Genomic DNA, 22,472 nt, shown 5'->3' with positions numbered 1-22,472 from the left:
TGAAGTGTCCAGTACCAGTGAATCGGCCTGGAATAACTTCACGAAGCATTTTCATGAGCGCAGGAAACGTCTATGTATAATCGCAACAGGCGATACAGACGAGGGTAGCCTGCCTGTTGAGAGTGCCCTTAGGATCGCCGGAGAGAAGTTCCAAGCAAACAATAATTTCACAAGGGTGCACTTATTTATGGCAGAAATCATAACCGAATGGTGGTAACCGTCAACACGTATGCATGTAGTACACGCACCTTGATTTATGGTCATTCATCTGTCGGCGACTCAGAGCGAATTGGGCGCGGCAGGAGTAAGTGCTTTCTTTTGTGCGTTTGGTGTGAGTGCCAATGCTCATAGCAAACAATTGACCGTGTATCTGCTCCTTTCGTTGCAAATGTCGACAAAGACGATAGTCTTTATCGGCATTTGAAAAATAAATGCTTCCGTTCGCTATCTCGCTCTCCTCTCACGTTGTTCCTCTTGCGTCGCACTCCTCCCAAGGTAAGGACGCCAAAGGTTGGCCTAAATCAAGTCAAATTTACCGCGTTCCACTGCTCCATGGTGCTTCGATGCCGGCGCTGCCGTACGGTGGAGACGCTCGTGAATCGAGGCGGCCTACTTCAACGTATGTAGAACCACGTTGCTCTACTCCACGTGCGTTCCAAGCAGAACGTGGGACGTATCTAGTGGAACCTTTTGTAACTGTTGCGGCTTGATTTCATAAAATGCCGCCAGAAGCTCTCGTGGGGCGGGTGACAGTAGGCGATGGCGGAGTGAATTTTTTTGTGCAGTGGATGAAGAATTCAATTTCGCGAAATTCAAGCATCTATGAATTTTTTGTCAAAGAAGACTGCAAATATCGCTTCTGTATTAATTTGTTGTGTTATATTTGCGTAATGTCTTGTCCTTCTTTAACAATGTTGACAAGTTTGAACATTACACCGGACTTAGACGGGTAGATTTGGCTGTGACTACATAAGACTATTGCGCAGGCGTTGTTTTACTTTGGCCGTGTGGCTGAATCGAGTCACAGACATACAGACAGACAGACACACAAACAGGCATACAGACAACCCAAAATCTCTGAGTTTAAGTACCCCAAGAAAGGCGATCGTCTTTAAAAATTGAGCGCCGGTATTTATTAAAGAGTAACAGCTTAGCCATTATTATTCGGTAATCGCAACACTAACACACTATTCGGTAACCGCAAAGACCTCATTATCAATATTCAAAAGTTGTGTATCGGGCACCCACGAAAAGTACCACGAAATTTTAGATTAGGAGGCAAGCAACAATGGTCGTCCGCTTCTTTTGTCATATGAGGCTTTCATCTATTTCACACGCAGTGGCATAGTGAATGCACACAACCTTAGAGAAGTAGAGTAAGGCGGGTCAAAATGCGACCGAAGTTTGGAAATAGTCAATATTGAATGAATTGTGAATAGTGATACCATAGAACGTCAATACAGGAACTTAAATTAGCGTACAAGGTATGTGCAAAATAAATATGGCCATGTTGCCACTGTTCAAAAGTGTATTTAAAAAGAAATCGAAAATGCGCAAAATGTCTCATTTTGACCAAACATGCGGTGCAAAATTAGACATTGCGTGGGGCAAAATCAGACGGTGCGAAAAAATTTAAGTCATTCAGATCTTGCAGTAGAAGCACTTCAAATCCAGCAGTAACGTTGCGACTGATGCCGGATTTTTCGAAAACCTTTGCTACTAATTCACCATTGTGGTCTATTGTGATTCAGTCGCCTACTTGGCTAACCAGCCATTCACGGCAGGCATTGTCGTATGCTGTCTTGATTGCCTTGGAAAAAACTGGCGTCAAGAGGTTGCAGCTTGTGTGTTACATGAATCGGCAGGGACAGCATAATGATCCCGTTGTCCCTGGCATATTGGATAACATCCAAATTCCTGGTATGGCTGGAATGACCATCCATAATAATCAGTACCTTGTGGCCTCGGAAAACATCAGCCAGTTTCCACGAAGTGCTTAAAAAACCACAAAAAAAAAATTCCCGCATTTACCCGAGGGGAAGAATGTGAAAGTGCGAATGCAGGAGTTGAATTTGCGCGGTTCGGTAATGTTCGCGAAAGAGAGATCACACACACACACACAACTACAAAGAAAGAAAGATGCATTTATTCACAGACACCTATTTGTGTTGTCGTTGTACTTGATTGCTAGAGCTTATCTCAGCTTTGAAATTTCGTGTCAGTACTCCTTTAAGCGGGTGCATTAGCCCTTCTCACGCCCGATTCCTGGCCAATCCCCCACGTGGGTATGTGCCATGCACAGACACCTATTTGTGTTGTCGTTGTACTTCATTGCTTGAGCGGATCTCAGCTTTGCAATTTCGTGTCAGTACTCCTTTAAGCGGGTGCATTAGCCCTTCTCACGCCCGATTCCTGGCCAATCCCCCACGTGGGTATGTGCCATGTCAGCGGCCAGGCAGCGCGCGCCCATCTCCCCCCGTTGCTAAGGAAGACGAGGAGATTCCTGGCCAATCTCCCACGTGGGTATGTGCCATGTCAGTGGCCAGGCAGCGCGCGCCCATCTCCCCCCGTTGCCAAGGAAGACGAGGAGCGCGCGCACCCGCAGCTGTTGCTATGCGGACGGCGGCGGAATGCGGACGGCGGCGGAGGCTTCAGGCTCGCTTAAGAAGTGCATTCGCACTTAATATCTTCGTTCACCCCCGCATTGTCTGACACGCATTGCATTGTACCAGTGGAGGGGGGGAGGGGAGCGTGTGATGTCAGTGACGGTCTTCTTACGACGAGTGACGGTCTAATCAGTAACGAGGAAGAGCAAACCCCGTTCTAGTTGCCCAGCAAACAGCAGCAACCCTGTGCCCTCTCTTCCCACTTGACCTTGCCGGCAAAGCACCTTTACCTGTAGAGGCAATTATTTTATGTCTGTGCATGTTTCGGACCCCAGTGTCGTCTAAATTGAAAATTCGAGAAGGTGTCAGCTTCTCTTCAGTTAGGATGTGTTCCCTACCGTCGAAGTATTCATTTGCTCCTGATCTAAAAAGTGACAGAGCTCCCATCACTGAAAGTCGTAGTGGTTTTGAAAGTCAGAGAATTGCTTTGTGGCACTTCAAGAATGAAGAAATCCCTTCTTTACATGCTACTTTCTTTTTCTTGTTAAATAGATGTTCGATGTTGTTTGCTTCGCAAAAGTTTTAAACTAACCTTCGCACATCCTTGCATGTAAGGCCGAACAAGGCTCCCTCAATGCATAAGATATGCTCGACGAGCTGCTTCTCTTGTTCTGCTGACAAAAGTCTTCTCTTCGGTACCAAACCACTTCTGTAAGTGGCTTGGCTTTGAAATTCTTCCCATTTTTTACGCGTCTTTGGAAAGCATCCTTGGGAACACGGAACAACCGCGTGGCAGCGCGAATGGAGTGAGTCTCGCCCTGAACAGCATTCAGTCCTTTTATCATGTCGTTTTTTTTCGAGGAAGCTCTGCATGGTGGTTTCTTGTACGCCCGCACCCCAGTAAACAAAAAAAAAAATATAAGTAACGAGCGTAAGTGAATGATTCAGTTATTACGACGCTCTCTAAGCCAATTCACTGCCTTTTTGTCGCGTTTTTCCCGTCTCACATGCCCGAATTAAAAAAAACTCCCCTTCGGCAAAGGGCACCAAATGAACTAAACTTTTGGTGGCATGTAGCTACTAGTATAAAGTAGACGTAGCAACATAAATACCTACGTTGTTGCCCTAACACCGGAGTACCTTGAAACACGGATCCGAAAATTTTTCCGGGCACAATTTTGCCCCTTTTTGTGGGGTCACGAACACACTGACAACAGCCCCGCAATTTCTGACGCGCGAACCCTACTACCAAATATTAACTTTTAAAGCAAAAAACATCGAAAACTACAGCCCCTATCGCTGAAACAGAAACAAAGAAAAAGTATTGTTTGTACTGACCATAGTACGCGGCAAAGTCAAAATGTCATTTTGCCCCGCTTTACCCTAAAGCTCCTATGCAGTAGCCAACGTTCTTATACGATGGAGCACCGCTACACATTTAATCATGTGGCCCGTTCAGAAAGAAATGTTGTATTGAGGGGGCCACATTTTATCCTTACGGCTGGAGTTTCATTTACTCGATTATATCTTATCTCCTTCATCAGCTGTCCGTGTACGTTTCATGGTCGTCCGATTTAGCTATTCCGATGATGAGGGCGTCGATACCGATAACAGCTGCAGCCGGCGCGGTAAATCGCAAAGGCATGAGCGTTTTTTTTTTTTTAACTTATAGCGACCCGCCGCAACGTGCAGCCATGCCGTGTGAAATACGCAATTGCCCCTTCATTTTTCCGTTGCGAAGTTACGTTGCATTCAATCTTACAGCCAAAGTTCGCGGAAACACTACGCGTAAGTCACGACCGGCTTTATAGATAGCCACCTACCCATCGCAGCCGGTGACAATGGAAGCAAGGGGGCCAAAAATTGCCGTGCTGCGACGGCGCGCTCCGTCAGGTGGGGCTAAGTTTAATCCCCGAACTCGCCGGGGTGTTCTCCACTCGCAGTGGGGCTTTCGACTGCTCGCATAAAAAGTAATGGTCGTAAAAATAAATGCTGATTTTTCCGATCCGTACCTACAATACCGGCCAGCAACGAGAATTGACGGTTAAGTCTAGACCCGCTTCTTATACAGAAGCCGACCGTTTTCTCAGACGCCGAAAAATCGGACTTGCTGAACATTCCGGACTTTCCCGAGGAACCCGCAGTTGTTCCATAGCAGTAACGCATATAAACAACAGATATTTTGGACAAAATAAAGCCAAAAGTTCAATTTGCCGGACAAAAGTTTCCGCGACAGAGCCGCGGTGTGACTCCTGGACGACACCATTTTGAATCATAAGCCACCTGGCTTGCTTCGGATTTAATGGGGATTGGCTTGACTCCCACCAAGGGTAACAAACTTTTACCTTGGAAGCCGCAATTTTGCATGGACTCTCCCGTTGCGGTACATTTCGAGAGTAGGCTGCTGTGCACAGCACGATGGTTTTGTGAACGGAGCTAAGGGACGACGAGATTGTGCGCGTACACTCTAAGAAAAAAGGGTAGAAAAAAGGAGGAAATCGAGGGTTTTCTCCCCCGGACCAGCGAGATTCTCCCTTTAGCTAATTACACGTAGCGCCCTCTGTACGGCCTCTACGAAACACCGAAACGGGGGAGGAAATATTCTCCCGTGTCGTCTGCGATCTGTTGTCGTCGCCGACGCCGAAAACGAAACCGTTCATTGTTGCAATGTGGCTTTCGCCGATCGGGCGCATACGACGACTATGACCAACACCTCCCCTGTGATGTGCTGCTTGCTTGTTTTCTCGCTGTCTTTCTTTTTATTATTACCATGTGCCCGCCACGCTAACGCACGGCTCGCCAGCCGTGTGTTTGAAGCACATTCTGTAGGCACCACTGCATGCTTGCTGTGTGCGACTCGCCTGCGCCCTGTTCAACGTTACCACTGCATTTGTGGACGTCTTATACTGACGACCAAGGGTAGAAGAGGTCAGCGATGATAGCAAACTGCCCCTTTTTTCGTCAACGAGCACGGACCGCAGCATATTGAAGCATCAGTTACCAACAACAAGAGACCCCCATTCAGCAACATCTTGGCTGAATGGTTGCCAAACTAGCGGTGCGCTCTACGGTAAAATAGCGAAGGCGAGGCAATACGTATCATTACCCAAACATACCTGCCGCACTGTTTCGTGAAACGTTTTTTCTTCTTTGAGCTATTTTACTGCTTCTTACAAAACCTCAAATTAATAAAAGTTTGCAATTGCACGAGTTTTATTTGATGAAATAACAAAACCCACCTAAGGCTTACGCACTGCCGTGGGGTATCGAAATAAGCAACGATCTCACTGTTCCTACCTGCATTCTCAGCGATCAGGGTTATAAATACTTTGTCGCCGTTTCAATGTTTAGTTGTGGCTTGTGATCATGCGGACATGTGTGAAGTGTACTATATGGTGTGGTGTATTATGCTTGCGATGTTATGTGTTGCGTGTATAGTGCGTTGGCAGTGCCATTAATGAAGTGTATGTCGCTGTGTTGTGCTATGTTTGTTCCCAATATGTGCCCGCCCACATGCGGCCTCTTTGATGTTGGCTACAATAATATACGTTATCCATAAAGAAAACCAAGGAAACACCTTGATGTAAGTGCCCACTGATGGTGATGCTTTGTAGCTGCCCCTCACCACCCCTACTTTTTTTTTTGCGTCATCTATCGGTCATTTTAAAAAGTTTACGGTTGCTTTACTTCGAGCACGCCAGGGGGCGAGCATTGTCATATCCTCGTTCGGACGGTTGCGATGGTTGCGACCGCCACGGATACGTTTTTCGTGTTGCCTGCATTGCCTTTGCGCTGAGATTGCAGACGATCCGCGTTTTGATGCATCGGTTGTAGCAAGGTACGACGACTAACAACAACTGGTTGTTCTCAAACGGCCGCAATGGATGCTTGTGATCTCGAGTGCGGTGAACGGCGGGGTTACGAGCCTTTCGGAAATAAAGGCGGCATTTTGGAAGCAATCGGTATGACTTCTACTTTGTTTACGGCGGCGCGTTCGCTCTGAACGCGTAGGCGGGGCGCGCAGCGAGACGAATGCAAGAAGTCGCGCATATACGATTGGCGACATCGCTTGCTAACCGCAGTTCTGGTGCTCGGTAGGTAATTTCTTTGTTATTTTAGCGCATTTTAAGCGCACACAACCACGGTAACCTACGTATGTGTACTTCCTCGATCCTCAAACCGATCAGCTCGCTAGGCCTTTCTCGCATGACAAGCCTTGCTTGGGTGATGCTACCTGGGGAAGGACACTCCTCCATTAGCTCACGAAATGGGGAAATCTTCCTCCACTCCTAGGAAAACGCGCTCCTCCCTCTTAAAGGGAGAATCTTTCTACCTTTTAGGGAGCAATATATGATACATTCCTGTTCCACTCTTAAGGGAGGAACTACCACACCCTTTTTTCTTAGAGTGTAGTGATCGCGCTGCCGCAAGGGGCCCGCTACGACCGCGTGCAGCGAGCGAACGGAATGCTGCTCGATTAGCATCCTTTTGTTTAGAGCATTTCCGTTCATTACAACATTCGGAAACCTTGTATAATTTAGATTTACGTACAGAAGCTTTCTTTTGATATGTAGTTTGGCTATGCATGACCAAAAGGTCACAGGGAAGGCTCGAATTTGCATAAACACCCCAACAGGGCCATTCTGTGCATGGGTGAGCCGTCATTATTGCGCGAAGCAGCGTTTTTTCCAGCGAAGGGAGAAGTTATTTATTTAAACCTCTTCAACGGCTGCGGCATTTTCATCGTTACTGGGGCCGCGCTCTCCACCAGGGTTACCAGATCGTTCGAACCACAAACCGCTAAATCAGCCTCCACAGTAGCCCAAAAGTAGACCAACGCGGAAATTTTAATTAGCCCAAAATTATTCTTTTTGCACGTGATTTTTGCGCACATCAAATTACTTTAAAGCACCACGGAATTTAAAGGGCACGAATGACGATGGGGGTCGGCGTCTGAGGCGGGGCATTCACCGTTCTGGGGTTCGCGAGGTCTGGCGGCAACGTGTCAAGGGAACGCGGTGCATGGTTTGACCTCCCACTGTCTAAGCTATCCGGCTGTTAAAACGAATGGCTTGCCAATAACCAACACCACTGTTGATTTAAGTTGTTTCGAGGAAAGAGCACAACGTCTCTTCCGCCATGCATCTGGCGCACCGATGCCTGGGCTCTGGGAGTTCACTGCCACTGCCTTTGACACACAGCCTCTGCAGTGAGATCCTCGCATCTCGAGCACAGGCCCCGCCTACTCAAATAGCCGTTAGAAGCACTGGCCGAACGATGGAGTCGGGTATCAGTTAGTGCCATTGTGGCTGCCCGATGCGACTTCAATGGTTTTGCCGAGCGGCTTTTCTGATCAACGTGTCAAGGCAAGACGAATGCGGCCTGCTGCTGGCCGCCCAATGCGTAGCAAAGGGGGGATGAGGCCAGTGGACGAAACAGATGCTGAAGTGGAGTTCAGCGGAGTCTAAAAGCAGCACCCGAGCGCTGCTGTAAACCTTGATTGCCTTCCTTCGGCCTATTTATGTGTATACTGAGCTGTCTGCGTGCCTGGGCGCACGTTGCTGTGCCATTCCGTTCCCCTGTCCGCGGTGCAGGAACACACAAAATCGGAGTCGTTGTCTGGCACGCGCTCTCCGTATAACATAAATTTCCTTACAGCGAACGATTCGACACCTGCGATACCCCCAGCGTTTTAAACAGTCAAACGGCACAAGAACTCTGGTTAGGAAAAACAAGGGCCACATAGAAGCTTCGGCGAAGAAGCCGCGACTCCCCGCTGCTTTTCTTTCTTTAGGGCAGAGTTTTGTTGGTCCAGGGGCTTCACGGTTAGGCCGAGTTCCGATTGCTGATGGTTCGAACGAAGGCGCAGCCCCATCCACTCCTTCCGGTTTTCTCCCCTCACGTCTGTCGCCCTATTATCCATAAGTTCCATTATCTATGTTTCCATACAAAAGGCAAGTTAGAGTTTGAGTTAGAGATTGGGGCTCCCTTCCGCTGCCCTAGGAGACGAGGCCGCGGACTAGCCTCCCTGTTCGGGAACAAAGTAAGGTCAGTCGATCGCCTCTGAAGGCTTAAATCTCCGCGTCGGACTTGGTTCAGCCAAAGGTTCAGCTCTTCAGTCGGACTTGGTTCAGCCCTTAACTCCGAAATGCGCGGGTGGAGGAGGCGCCGCCGGACCTTTGCCTTTGCACTTATTGTGAGCGCGTCGAAAGCCTGCATGTGGAAAGCGTGCAAACACGCTTGCAAATTGGTCTGGCACGCGCCCCATCCTTAGCGTCACCAGTTTGGGGAAGACATGTTGTAGTGGAGAGGGGGGGGACGCCATATAGCCATTAGAAAAATTTCGACGCCATATCAAATAAATGATAGCCCAACTTGGCTGTTAATAGCCCAATCTGGTAACCCTGCTCCCCAGTGGCTTGCAAGCTCAAGAACTGGAAAAGTTGGCAATAACAGCCCTACAAGGTCGATGCTTGCGGTGAGAACCACATTTATCTCGGGATATCGTTTGAGCCACGGCCCCCGTACCGAGGCGATAGGAACTTAGTGCACCTGCACGGCTTGCTCAGCTGTGCGCAACAAATACCATCACCTTCGACATGTTCACTGAAAGTGCGACGCAGAAATGTTGCAGGATCTTTCAGCGTATTGTTGCGTACAGCAAGTGCGTACTCCGGGTGGTGGTTTAATGAGGCACAAAAAAAGCAAAGAGCCACAGCTACGGGTGTAATCTAAAAGCGCTCGAGAACCGAGAGCCAGGCACCAGCGCGCGCGATCCGAAGGCGATGATTTCGTTTCCTCTGCCTCGTCGTCGATGGCAGTTGAGTGTGTCCTTTCTTACAAAACATGTGACAATATTTATACGCGAAAGCGTTTCCCTTGATTATGTTTGTAACCGAGTCTTCTGCCTAAGCCTGGGATAACCTACAACCTTGGCACCAGACTCCCTACAGATACGTTTTCATGAATCACTATTCAGGCTGCTACTACACTGCCTCTGTAGACCAGAAGCTGTAGACTAACCAAGATGGTGAGACATTTTTGACGCACGCTGGGTTTTTTTCTTGTTGTAGTCTTGCTATGCGTCGTAAGCCAATGTGAACTGACCGCGAACCGAGTGTTTCTTCCCGTTTTTTTTTTTTTTCATCCTTGTGATGCTATATAGAAAACAGTGAGCGCAAAGTGCTTCTTTCTGTTCATTTTTTGCTGATCGATGCTATAGAACAAAACGCGCGGAATATCTTTAGGGGTTTTATTCTTTGAAACGTACATGTGGTATAAAATGCGTGAACACCATGGAACCCGTTAGCAAAGGATTCGCAGCTGTGTACACTTTTTAAGTGCGAATGCACTTCTTAAGCGAGCCTGAATCGTCCGCCGCCGTCGTCCGCATAGCAACAGCTGCGGGTGCGCGCGCTCCTCGTCTTCCCTAGCAACGGGGGGAGATGGGCGCGCGCTACTCTCCTCCTCCTCTCTCCGCTCAGTGACTGCGGGTGTTGGGCGCCTCCTCTCCACTTCGGGCGGGAGAGCTCTCGCTCGCGTAGCGGGCGCTCCGCATTCCGACGCGTGAGGGCGCTCGTGTAGCCCTCGCCGTAACGGCGGGCGCTACTCTCCTCCTCCTCTCTCCGCTCAGTGACTGCGGGTGTTGGGCGCCTCCTCTCCACTTCGGGCGGGAGAGCTCTCGCTCGCGTAGCGGGCGCTCCGCATTCCGACGCGTGAGGGCGCTCGTGTAGCGGCCGCGTGGCGCGGGAGGGTATTAGTCGAGCGCGCGCCGTCGTCGAGAGTGGTCGCTGGTCCTGCATCTCGATAACGATGATGGCGGACCGGGCAACGGTACCAGCAATAACGAGTGAAATATCTTTCTTTGTAGTTGTGTGCGTGTGTGTAATCTCTCGACTACTCATTAAGATCACGATATCCACCGTAATCGCGCAATCAACAACCGTGCATTCGCACACACTCTCCCCCTCGGGGAAGTGCGAGGGAATTTTTTTTAGGATGATACCGGAGTGGGAGCGCGTTCGGTGGTCACCAGTCGGGATGCGGGCTTTTGCCATCCTAGCCAAGTAATAATGTTCCGTTAAAAAAAGTCTTATTTGAGCACACCGTCGATCATCCAGAAGGTACGTACTTCTCCCAGCATGAATTGGCAACACTGAGCGCAACAGAGCGAGAAAAGGCCGAAATAATGATGATGGCAGGCCAGATAAACGCGCATACGGCGGAAATATAGGATCAAATGCAGCTCCAGTAGTCGCAGTAGAGTCAGAAAGAACTAAAAAAAACCAAACAGGCAATAAGAAAATCGGCACGCGGCATTGGCGAGTCCAGGTCACTATCTATAATTCCGTCTGTGGTATAAGTGAAGTTGAGACAGATGCACTCTGAAGGGCAGGGGGGCAATGTTAAGTCGATTTGTTTACTGCCAAAGTTAAGATTAGACCGCACGCTGGGTACTACAACATACGTTTTATCGAAGACATCACAAAACTCAACAATACAGGCACCTATACCGATTCGCGCGGCCGGAACAACTGGCCAGCTCTGGGTTATGTGGTTCTGGAGTTGGCTTCGTCTGAAATCCACCAGCTCCTCGATAAAGAGTAAATACCCCATAAGTGTGCGTTAAGGGAAAGCTGCACGCACCAGAAGCCCTGCCTGAACTTGTCTTAGGCTGCAACAGGATACTGCGTGCGGCGAGGTCACAGCGTTCTATCGCTACAATTTCCGGTGCAGTCGTGTGGTGCTATGAAATACGCATTCGTGGGGGCAGCTTCCGTTTAGCGAGGACAGTCAATACTCTAAGAGTAACCAGTTGGCCGGGTTGTGGTACAACTGCGGGCGTATCCCAATTTACCGTGGCAACTGTGAGCACCCCACTTTTCATTGGAAATGCCGATGCCGTGTTCACCATGGCTTCGATAAACAAGTTTCAATTTCTTGACCAGTTACCACCTAGGGCCTGACGCACCGTGCAGACATGTTGCGGCGCTCTCACTAAAGTTTGATGTCGTAGGACAGGGTGAGAAGAAAAATAATAAGTAATTGTAAAGGGTGCATCGATGTGTTCATCGCCTTTCTTAACTGACAGTATGATCGGCAGGCTAAAAATGATGAGCACACCCATGCCTCTACCTAGCGTGTCTGCCACTGCAGTGTAGCTCGCGCTACTAAGTACATAATGCCGTTATTGCCTTTTTTGACAAAAGTTAGACCACATGATAGGATCTTCCTTGCACTCCCATTCGCATTGTTTGCTTTTGCTATTGCCGGATGTGTGGTCATGACTTCGGCATTTTGTACACATATGTGGCCGTCAGTTCATGTTCGTTCCATGTTTATACCCCGGAATTTTAAGAAATTTCACGGTTTTCGAATGTAGATTCTGTTCTTCCATTGAAGGAACTCTTCTTTGGGAGATTCTTCATGGGGGCTACGATTACATGTCAAGGTGATGTTTTGCTCTGACTTCTGTTTGATAGCTTCTAATTCTAATGTGTCGTACAGTGGTCACAGCTTCTCACAGAGCTTCTCACAGTTTTGAACGAGCAGCAGTTCGGATTTCTGATTTCTCATCAAGTGTATACTATACAATAGGTTTAATCTGGTGAATGTTTAGGGAACACAACTGGGGTGCTGCTGCTGTTGAGGGCTCAATGGAGCTTAGAGTGGCTTCAAAGTCACACTGCACGGTTTTCGCAGAAGATTGCTAAGTTTTTCTTTGTTTTCCCTCCAAAATATATCTGTAGACGGAAGGTTCATGTTTTGATGGTTTTTCCTAAGCAACCCTTGAACCCGTTTTTCTAATAAGAAACAGAGTTCCGCTGTTTATAACGGTTAAATTGTCTGCTGCTTGAATGATGAGAGACCGAGAACAGTTATCTTCCTGAAAACAAGGTTTGACACAGGCTTGGAAAATAAGGTTCGTGGAGGCTCATTTTGGGATCCATAGTTTCTAGGCGGCGTTTTTACAGTATCACGTGATATGAAGACAAATCGAATGTATTTAGCAGTCAATTGAACTTGAACCCTTACCTTCACACTCACCAATGTCGTGGTGCTCTGTGCCGACTACACTGTCGGCAAACCGCCAACCGTTGCTTGACCAGCGCATCGGCTGCGACAGTTACAGGCTTGTTCACCTTTTCAAGTTCTCGTCACAGTAGCATGCAACTTGGTGGCTCTGGGTCCGTGGTGGCGCCATTCTATATCCCCTATATCCCCAAGATTGGTCAAAGCTCCAAGAGTGTTCGAGAGGGATGAGAAAGACAAGGAGAAAAAGATCACAATCTGCGTGTAGTAGGGCCAAAGTTAGGAGGCCTACCGAGACAGTTCTAGAAGCAGAAAGTCGGGCAAGAAAGGTCTTTAAATTCCAATGGTAATTTTCAAATTTCTTTATCTGGCCTCCGTAGAATTTCCCGGAAATTTAGACGCGTTCAGTGGGTGGATTGCTTGAAAGGCCTGATTGAGAGCTGATAAAATTGAGAATACCCCCATTGTGTATGAGATTAATTTTATAGGACGAGACGAACGACAAATCACGGCGAGTATCTTGAAGCGATTGAGTAAACGAACGCTACGTATTGCCTCAGCGACCCGTGAAAGGACGATGTGATAACTTTTTCTAATAACTATGAATCTCGCTTTCAGTGCTTCATATCAGGTGTTTTCTTGCCACACATATAGCGGCAACGCTCTTATTATCTTTGATGCTTTATCGTGGACTTTTGCCGCGGTCTATCTGCTTCACGATCAATTAGAGCTCACCAAAAAAAGCTCCTGACCGACATGCTTTCTGGGAGCTGAACGTGAAACTTGTCCCGGCTTTATCACTGCCGCACGCTGGCGACCACTTCCAAGAATCTTGATTCCGAGCGCGATTATAAAGTACCGCAATTACAACAGTTACTCTTGCTACCCGTGTCGAACGGGGTTTCTCGGCATTCTGCTGCTCTCTTCTGGCTGTACAGTTTGCGGAAAACTGCAGCTGCGGAGCATTTAGGCAAACATGACTGCAGGGGCTGCAACTTCGGTGGTCACGAACGGGGCTGAACTCCAACACGTGAGTGACAGCCCTGCAGAAATTCAGGAAATCCGGCACAACCGCATCTTTGGAAAGGTATTGGTGTTTTCTATTCACAGCATGCTGCCGCATCTTCTGGTGCACCTACAGCCCTTTTGGTGTTGGTTTTTATCTCTGGTGTAAAATAAAATAACTGCGACTCTCTTGCAAACGCTTGCACAATACCAGGCGTTATAAACATGTCCGAAGTGTTCATAATTTCACTCACAAAATTTAGGGGTACTCATACCGTTCAGCATGAAAAAAATATTGCCCTCGCAGTTTTTGTTTACAAAGTGCCAGCGATTCTCTAATAGTAACTCGTGCCGATAAGTGTTCGCAGATGGCCTAATCGGAACTGTTAATTTTTCTTCTTTTGTGTAGTCGGTCGAAGCCACGGAACAAAATGCGACATAAAACGGTCCGAGATTCGTATTCATGTGTGTAACAACAACAAGGTCGCTCGACTGCCTTAGGAGCATTACTCATACCTGTCACGTTACCCAAATTCTCCGCGAGACTTCGGAATTTTGATGGATTTGTAAGATTGTACGACCACAAAAATCTCCGAGAAACACACGCGTGTTTGGCCGGATTTTTCTATAACTCTACCACATTGCGCTCGTCTACCTGACAGTCCAATCCAATCCTAAACCAATTGACATCGTTGTCCGTGAAGAGCTTAGAAACCGTAGTCGGTCATGCGCATTGGTTGAACGGGTCAATACCGCAGCTACGCTGAGTGCGATAGGCACAATAGGTGCGATGTTTTCTGCTATAGCAGAAGAGATTGCACCGAGTTTTGAGCATCTGTGTCTGTCAGCCCTCAGTCATTTTCTTTGGTGAAATGTCGCGGGGGACAACATTGTTACGCTCGACAGTGTGGCTAGGACTTGCTCAAAAGGGAGGCGTCAGCCACGTTGAAGATTTAACAAGTGACCAGAGGTACAGGTTTTTTTTAGTTTAGACGAAATATTTCGGTTCGTACTCTGTTGTAACTAAGCTCGAAGTGCACGTAAAATATTCCATTCTGTCCCAATTAACTAAACCTCCTCCCCCACCCCCTACATCCCCGACCCCCGCAGTGGTCAGATCTCTCCAATGTCATCCCGGCGAACCTGGAAGGTATGACTAATGCTTGCACATAACGCAATGGCATATAGAATCCGCAAAAAACATACAAACAATTACTGCATAAAAATGGAAATTCATCCCGTGTCTACTTCAGTCTGTAGAATAATGTGCGCAGATTAAGGCACTTTGACCACACAGTAGAACGTCCCATTGTGTTCTGCACTAGTACGGTGCTTTTATATTGAATTTCTATGGACAGTACAGTGCCACAATCCGATTACGTTGATCAACAACCAGTTGCAGATTAAAATCTAGACCCACTTTTACAAATTCCGAACGTTTGTATTTCACCGGTAAGGCTAAGCGGTAACAGGGTCAACTTTTGAGTCTCTTCGAAAAAACTTTGCTGACACCGCAAAGCAAACGTCGTTCCCATCCCCAACCACTGTGACTCCTTCCTAGCCACCATAATGGCACACATCAAGACTCTGTCATCTCTCCCTTCCTTTTACTACCATGTTACAACTCACCCCTCCACAGAATCTGCAACATACAGCGCGGCCACTAAGCAGACGACTTGATTTTACCGCCTACCCGCGGTTCAATAGAACAACAGGGCGCCCTGCATACAGCCAGACGTGCGCTTGGCCCAAACTTCCAACTCACCCCGAATCCGAAGTTAAGGTTCCCACAGCGCATTCTTAATACCTCAACTATCGCTCCATCCCAACCTTACCATACATTTTTACGGCGTCCGATATCTCCGCTGAGTCAACTATCGTGTAACTTCAAACTGAAACAACCACATATTCTATCCGACGCTGTGGCCCAACAACGGCTCGAAGAAACCGACCTTGTATGTCTTATTTAGAGCCTTCTTATTAGCTGCATCACATATAGAACCTATTGCTTTAATTGGAAAATATAGAAACTAGACATTATCATTCACCACGCATACAAAATAGGTGCAGGGGTCGCTCCGGCAAATTCCGCAGTCAGATTACTTGAGATGCTAATATATTACACCAGAGAGGAACTCTCCAAAGACCATGTCGTAAACAGCTACAATATTCTACAGCCTACGGCGATGTGACAACGAACTTCCCACATCCGTTCCCCTCTTCAAGTCCATTTAACTCTCTGGGACTGAAGAACCCTTGATTCTATCCCCCAAAACATCCACCCGTCCACAACAGTCCACTAACAAGGCCGCATACGTGCCGCCCATAAGATACTGCACAAGAATAAGATACTGCCCATAAGATACTGCACAAATATATCACCAAACGGGCGTTAACTTTCTCCACACTGGGGACTAGCCGCCACCACACCCTCACAACTTACTCCGCCACATCAACCACTGCCCAATATGCCTTCGTAATATCATACGATTACCAAGCTACCTGCGGCCAATACACCGTGAGTTGCATAGTCACCCTCCTACCAGTTCTTTAGTGTTTGCGCACTTCTTCCAACCTTTACATTATCTTCATTCGCACGCACACGTACTGATTTGGAATGAGATAGCTCGTGCCACCCTCGGCCAACACATAATGCAGCTCACTCCCAATTACCTTGTTCGTTCTCTGTTACACTGACATAGCAAGGTGTTATCCAGCTCTATTGCCTCACACTACGTACCCTAGCACCATGCCACGACAATCTGACATAGCAAAAGCAACGCCGTTTCACCGCATTAAAAACTACACGTACCGACAAGGTACCGCCTTCCACGGCGTTCACCCCTCCTCTTACCCCGTGACCGGCAGGTTATCTACCAACTCTGCACACTCTGCTCCATTACTTGGGAATTCTTCTTAATTCCTTTTCCCTTTTCTGATGCAGGCAAAAAGCCAAAACTCCCGTGTGTTCAAGACTTCGGAGCATGTTTAAGGTGCCCAAGTGGTCAAAAATTAATCTGGAGCACTCCACTACGGCGCACCTCGTCACCAGTGTAGCGTCAGCGTGTTAAACCCCCCAATCAATCAATCAATCAATCAATCAATCAATCAATCAATCAATCAATCGATTATTATTTATTTGCTAATTAATCTTCACTCCTTCCCCTGCTCTTATCTCTACTTACGACCCATGAACAGTATTATGGCATGCATGGCAGCTGGAATGCCCACAACCAGCCTTGGCTGGTCAAGATGACCCGTCTAGTGGTGGACCCCCAGGCGCTTATGGACTTAAGACGCGACATGAGCGCCGTCAACTCAAACATCTGAGTTACAATAAAGCTAGTCTCTAGAAGTAGCTATCGTATTTATTTATTTCACATGCATGGAGTAATAGTTCAATTAAAACTTGAAGCTTCAAAGCAACACCTCTGCTGTTAGCACGGATGTACTGGAGGGTTCAAGTATATATTTTTCCTTCTCAGATTCTCTACCGTAAGTTTATTGTAACGTGGCGGCAGATGACACGAACCATGTGGCGATGAATCGATATATTTACATAATGGTAATGAACTATTTACATCAAGCCATAACCGCGCTCGGCCTGACTGCGCCACGCATACAGTTCTTCTTCGTCGTCATCCTTGGTGGTGGGCCATCGCGCAGCGGGTATTGTCCCGTACCGTCACATCATCTCCCCGTCAATGACGACCGTCCCGGTCAACGCCGAAAAAATTTTGGCGATTGAAGGCGGATCAGTGTTGAGATGAAAAATGCAGTGACGAATCACTTGCCGCCACGGATGACGATGACGGCGTTGATGATGTTTGGACCAGCAACAGCAATGGCTTCAACCGCGGTGAAGCACCAAAGATCCTCGAGCCACGTCGGAAGGAAGGGCGGGGGAAGTCATGTTCGGCTTGTCTCTGCACGGCTCGTTTCGTCTGGTCTTCATACGGGTCTTTCGGGCTGGGGAACATGGAATGGGGGACATCGTCTTGTTCTAGTCTCGACGGGGCTGGGGCGGCTCGGCGTGGCTTCGTTGTCCTTGGCGGATGCGTCCATGCCGATGCGATGCGATGCTGGTGCCAGGATGGGGATTACGAACCCACACACTCCACCAAATGTAACATGGCGGCAGATGACACGAACCATGTCGCGATGAAGCGATCCATTTAAATAATGGTAAAGAACTATTTATGTCAAGCCATAACCGCGCCCGGCCTGGCAGCGCCACGCACACAGTTCTTCTTCATCGTCATCCTTGGTGGTGGGCCATAACGCAGCGGCTATTGTCCCGTCCCGTGACAATATTAATACGAAAACAAAACCTGCCCATAGCGCAACTAATCTGCGGCCGGTGCCAGTAGCAATGAAACGGCTCCCAAACCAACGTGGTGCGAAGCGTTCCATTGAGCGTTCTTCGCTATAAAAGACAACAAAAATGTCACGCTGATAGGGAAGGCCATAAACTGTGACGTATTCAATGGCGCATGCTTCAAATTAATCAACCAGAAAGTAACGCCTTTGTGAGGACGCCTTGTCGCCTCCATTTCCTGCGACCATTATGAAATGGAATAAAAATGGAAGAAAGCTCGTGCTAAGTTACGCAAAGCCATGGGTTCGGCAGTACGTACGTACCCCTTTCAACTCAAAAACATCTATATCGCCTGTGCAGCTTCTTCAAAAGTAGCAAAAATGGCCGTCCACCCTAGTGCACCGCAGTTCACCAGCGAGTGAAATTGAAAGTTCTCCTCGCCGCGCACAACTAAAAGTAGCACTGAACGCCGTTTAATAGGAGATGCTTCCTTTGTGTCTCAAAATTCCTAAGATGTCCTTGCAAATGTCGTGTGTACAGCCTACTATGTCATAGCGTAACCCCTTCATCAACGACGAAGATCTCACTGCCGAAAACCCAATTCTTCATGCCACGCAACGTGAAAACAAAGCATCCACGTAAATGGTTATCAAAATGTATCATCCACTTACGATGATGTACATCAAAAGAAATGCTTTTTTTACGAGCTACGGCTTTCCCGTCACGTGATTTTTTGTGCTCAGTTGAGAACCACATCGTTGCCTTACAATAAAGATGGTTCACAAGTAAGGCAGTATTTCTCTGTTTTGGACGTTTTTACTTGTTCTTACAGTATAGACACCCGAAATTTCTCAGTATACCAGAAAAGGTATTCCTGGGTGTTTCACCGTTGGGCCTTCTGGTGTCCATGGGCTTCAACATACATAGACTGGCTACCCTCCCGAAGGACTCGGACGACTACACGTTTGCTATCATGTTATTCTTTACAACATGTAAGTATATATGAACAACAGATCCGTAAAATGACGCGTCTTTAGCTATGCTATGTTCAACAGATGTCTGCCTAACACGATCTTGCACGTGTTGTATCATAAATATACTGCTTACTGCTGTGCGCTTTGAGAAATTTCAATTATTCATTCAGTTACAGCTTCAATGAAGCGGTGGTGACACCGGTAAAGCTCTTTCTTTTTAGGACCGCGTACTCCGCTTGTTTATATAAACGTGGGTTGACGAGAGTGTACTAACAGTGAACCGTTGCCAGCCAACTTCATTCCCTTGTACCCGTGCATCGTTAGCCATATTTGGATGTTTGGGATGACACTGTTTTATAACATGTCGGACGCAGGTTCGTTCCGCCTGCTTCGACGACATTGTTTCTTAGTAACATACGATAACCTTTCCTGTTGAAAATGGCTACGTTCTAAGGCATGTTTTCTACCATAATGTGTGAACGCTAGGTTGTAAACAAACGTAAAACTGTGGGCCAATGTTTCGCGCTGTGTACAGTCGTGGTGTTCTTCTGGGACATTCTACAACAGACCACGAGGAAAGACACTGACATTACCACGTATGTCATTCGATTCCTTCCGGTGGACAGAGACAGTGGAGTTCTATATGGTATCTCCCTACTAGTGGGGCTGTTCAGGCTGTAGAAGGGCAGTAATATCGATCGCCATGCGAACCTTCCTCGTTCAACGAAATCGTTTTTGCGGGAGCAATGTGCATGGGTACGTAGCATACACGCTGCGACCGCCCCCCCTCTCCTGGCTCTATTTTCTTTAAGTGTCTGTGTGTTTTCTGGCCTTTTAGTTTTAACTTTTTACGTGTTCCTTCCTTAAATTGGGAACGCATATATACTACTCATAGAGTGCACATTGTATACGCGTGAATTTTGTGTGATTACCACGTGATAAAGAAAAATCTGCTGGGAGAGAGCAGCCGGTGGAGCATCCAGGTGCTAAAGTGCAGACCGATGTCGAACTACCGTCAGATCCCTAGAGTGCTTTTTATTTATGTACTGTTTACAGAAGCGGCCATTTTCTTTACCGGACGAGCACAGCAAAAACGCTTCTTGTTTTTCTGAATTGAGAACTTCAGGCATTCGCTTTAATAGACCACAACACTAACGCCACAGCCTTGATGTGATACGCTTAAACCAAACGAGATGCCCAACTGCAGTTGCCCAATCGTCTCTTCTTGGAGTGGCTTCAGATAAGGCCTCCCATTGCACTGACAAGATTTCGTAACATCACGAGCGCTTGCCAGAAAGAGACAGGGTAGTCGCCACTGCGCCATCTATTTTCTTTAGTACCTAACGGAGCCCAGGGACGCGGGTTCAATTCCGTCCGTGGTGACTGCTTTTTAGATGGAGACGAGAAGCGAAAGCGCCCGCGGGTCGCGATTTTGGCACATGGTAATGATCAACAGGTGGTCAGAATTAATCCGGAGCCCTCCCCTACCATTATGTAGCTTAGGCTCATTAAACTCCATAATCTGAATCTGAATCTGTTTAGTATCCAGTATATTTTCAATGTTTGCGATAAAAGTGGCATCATCCAGCAACCTGGTTCTTTACGAACCAAACTTGTATTTGTCCGGCACCTTTAACGATGCAGTCTCTATCTCCGAAAGTGGGAACGCACGTATTGGAGAAGTGCTGCAGGGACGAGGTGGCTATCATAATAGTCAGTTGAGGCCACACGCCTGAGTGTTCTGATTTCTTTTTGCCATGCCTTCTGCGGTTTCAAACCAATCGCGTTAACAGGTGCAACTCGTTGCATTCTTTTCTTTTTTTTCAAGTGGTCAGTTTCTACTATGTCATCTCCGGCGTCCTGAAAGAAAGGTGGCCGGAACTCGTGGTGTTCATCGTCAGCTGTCTCATCCTTGTGTGTTACCTGGCCGTCAACCTGGCGTACGCCAGTCCCTTTCGAGGCAAGACCGAGAAAACGGTGCGAAAAAAATTAATGCTATGTGAACAAATGCCGCAAATCTGTTTTGCCTTTACTGCAAAGGCGGGAGTCGGAGAAACTGCTTATGGCAACGTCCGCTTTCGACCTTCCCCTTGGTCTTTCCATCATCTCCGAAAGCTAAACCTCGCGAACGTATTTAGGCTGTGTTGTTCTCTTGCTCAGTGCTGCTTTGAGATATGCGAAGCTTTCAAGCGTACAGGGACGCTCGGTTTGTCCAGTGCCCTCGGCTTGTCCAAAAAGCACCCTGTGTGCCTTCTTCTTCCCTAAATGTATTGAATCACTGATTTATAAACAAACAAAAAAACCAACAAGTAAATAATTAATAAATAAATCTATCTTCTGAGGGCGCTCCGCTCTTTTGCGATAGCACTTTTTTCGCGCCTGAATAAGAAACGGTCAGTTTATACCGACGCTTTATACTAGTTGTCCCTATATCTGATGCCGCGTTTGCCTATGCATAATTCTTGCGGGATACCGGGTCTTCGAATAAACACAGAATTCAGCCTCTTCTCCTTCTTCTGGTGACCTTTATGACTTCAACGCAAAAAAGATAAAGATGCACTCCGTCATTCAGTTCATAACAAATGACGGAGGAAATAGACACGGCTCCAACTTTCACTCAGCGGTTTTGTTTTCGCTTCGAGCACTAACTTAACAAAAGAGCTTCGAAAATATTTTCTGATCTAAGGGTGCACTTATTCATTCGGTTCATAACGACTGACGGAGTAAATATACACTGTTCCAAATTTCACTGGGCGGTTTTGCAGGCGGTTTTTCACTGAGTGGCTTTGCAAGCGGTTTTTCACTGAGCGGTTTTCCTTTTGATTCGAGCACTAACTTTACAAAAGAAGTTCGAAAATGTTTTCTGATCGAAGGACGCACTCATTCATTCAGTTCATAACAAATGAAGGAGCAAATAGACAGGGTTCCAGCTTTCACTGAGCGGTTTTGCAAGCGGGTTTTCACTGAGCTGTTTTCCATTTACTTCGAGCACTAACTTTACCACAGAACTTCGAAAATCGTTTCCAATCTACTACGCAACAGGTCATCAGTGTTGTAGTTTTGCTAGATGAGTTGCGCCTCTCTGAAACCACTCCCGTACTTGCCGCAAAGCAAGCCTTTCACTGAGCGTTCCATCTTGACAAGCAGGTTGCCGAACACTCAAAAACATTTTTAACAGCAAAGAGTGGTGCAGCCCCAAAAGGCTTACAGAAGTACGGCTAAAGCTATCGCAGCAAGGAAGGAAGGATTTGATTGCAATATGTCGCGCAATAAAGACGTGATTGCCGTAAATACACCAAAACATTTTCTTGAAATTAAAGTTATCGTCTTCAATGTAGTTTCAACTGTAAGCAGGGCACAGGGAAACTTGGATTTTCACCTCTAGGGCATTGTGAAAAAATTTAATCCTAAAAAAGGGCGCTTCAAAGGGGCTCAACAAAGGGACTAAAGAGTTTGTGTTTTTCTCACACAATTATTTAGCAAACTTCGCCCACGAATCTTTTCGTCCGGCTGAGCTTTAAAAGATAATGCATTTTT

General features: G+C 47.2%; 1 protein-coding gene across 2 annotated transcripts in view; it reads left to right on the top strand.

Annotated features, from left to right (window-relative positions):
• The first annotated feature begins 13,483 nt into the window (after positions 1–13,483).
• Positions 13,484–22,472, top strand: part of LOC144180407 (uncharacterized) — a 35,476-nt gene continuing 26,487 nt past the window's right edge. Inside the window, exons 1-3 of one of the 2 annotated variants that reach the window (XM_077708756.1) lie at positions 13,484–13,725; positions 18,794–18,953; positions 20,764–20,912. In XM_077708756.1, the coding sequence (XP_077564882.1) occupies positions 13,615–13,725; positions 18,794–18,953; positions 20,764–20,912 (420 nt within the window). In that variant the 5' untranslated portion in view covers positions 13,484–13,614. Of the gene's footprint in view, positions 13,726–14,757; positions 14,794–18,793; positions 18,954–20,763; positions 20,913–22,472 lie in introns of those variants that run through there. The other variant, XM_077708757.1, reaches the window with a different exon arrangement.

The sequence above is a fragment of the Haemaphysalis longicornis genome, unplaced genomic scaffold (assembly GCF_048455015.1).
Source record: "Haemaphysalis longicornis isolate Haplotype H1 unplaced genomic scaffold, Haemaphysalis longicornis Haplotype H1 scaffold_4, whole genome shotgun sequence".
In the NCBI taxonomy this organism is placed as follows: Eukaryota; Metazoa; Arthropoda; class Arachnida; order Ixodida; family Ixodidae; genus Haemaphysalis; species Haemaphysalis longicornis.
The sequence above is the reverse complement of the archived record's forward strand: the minus strand, read 5'-3'. Positions and strand labels throughout refer to the sequence as shown.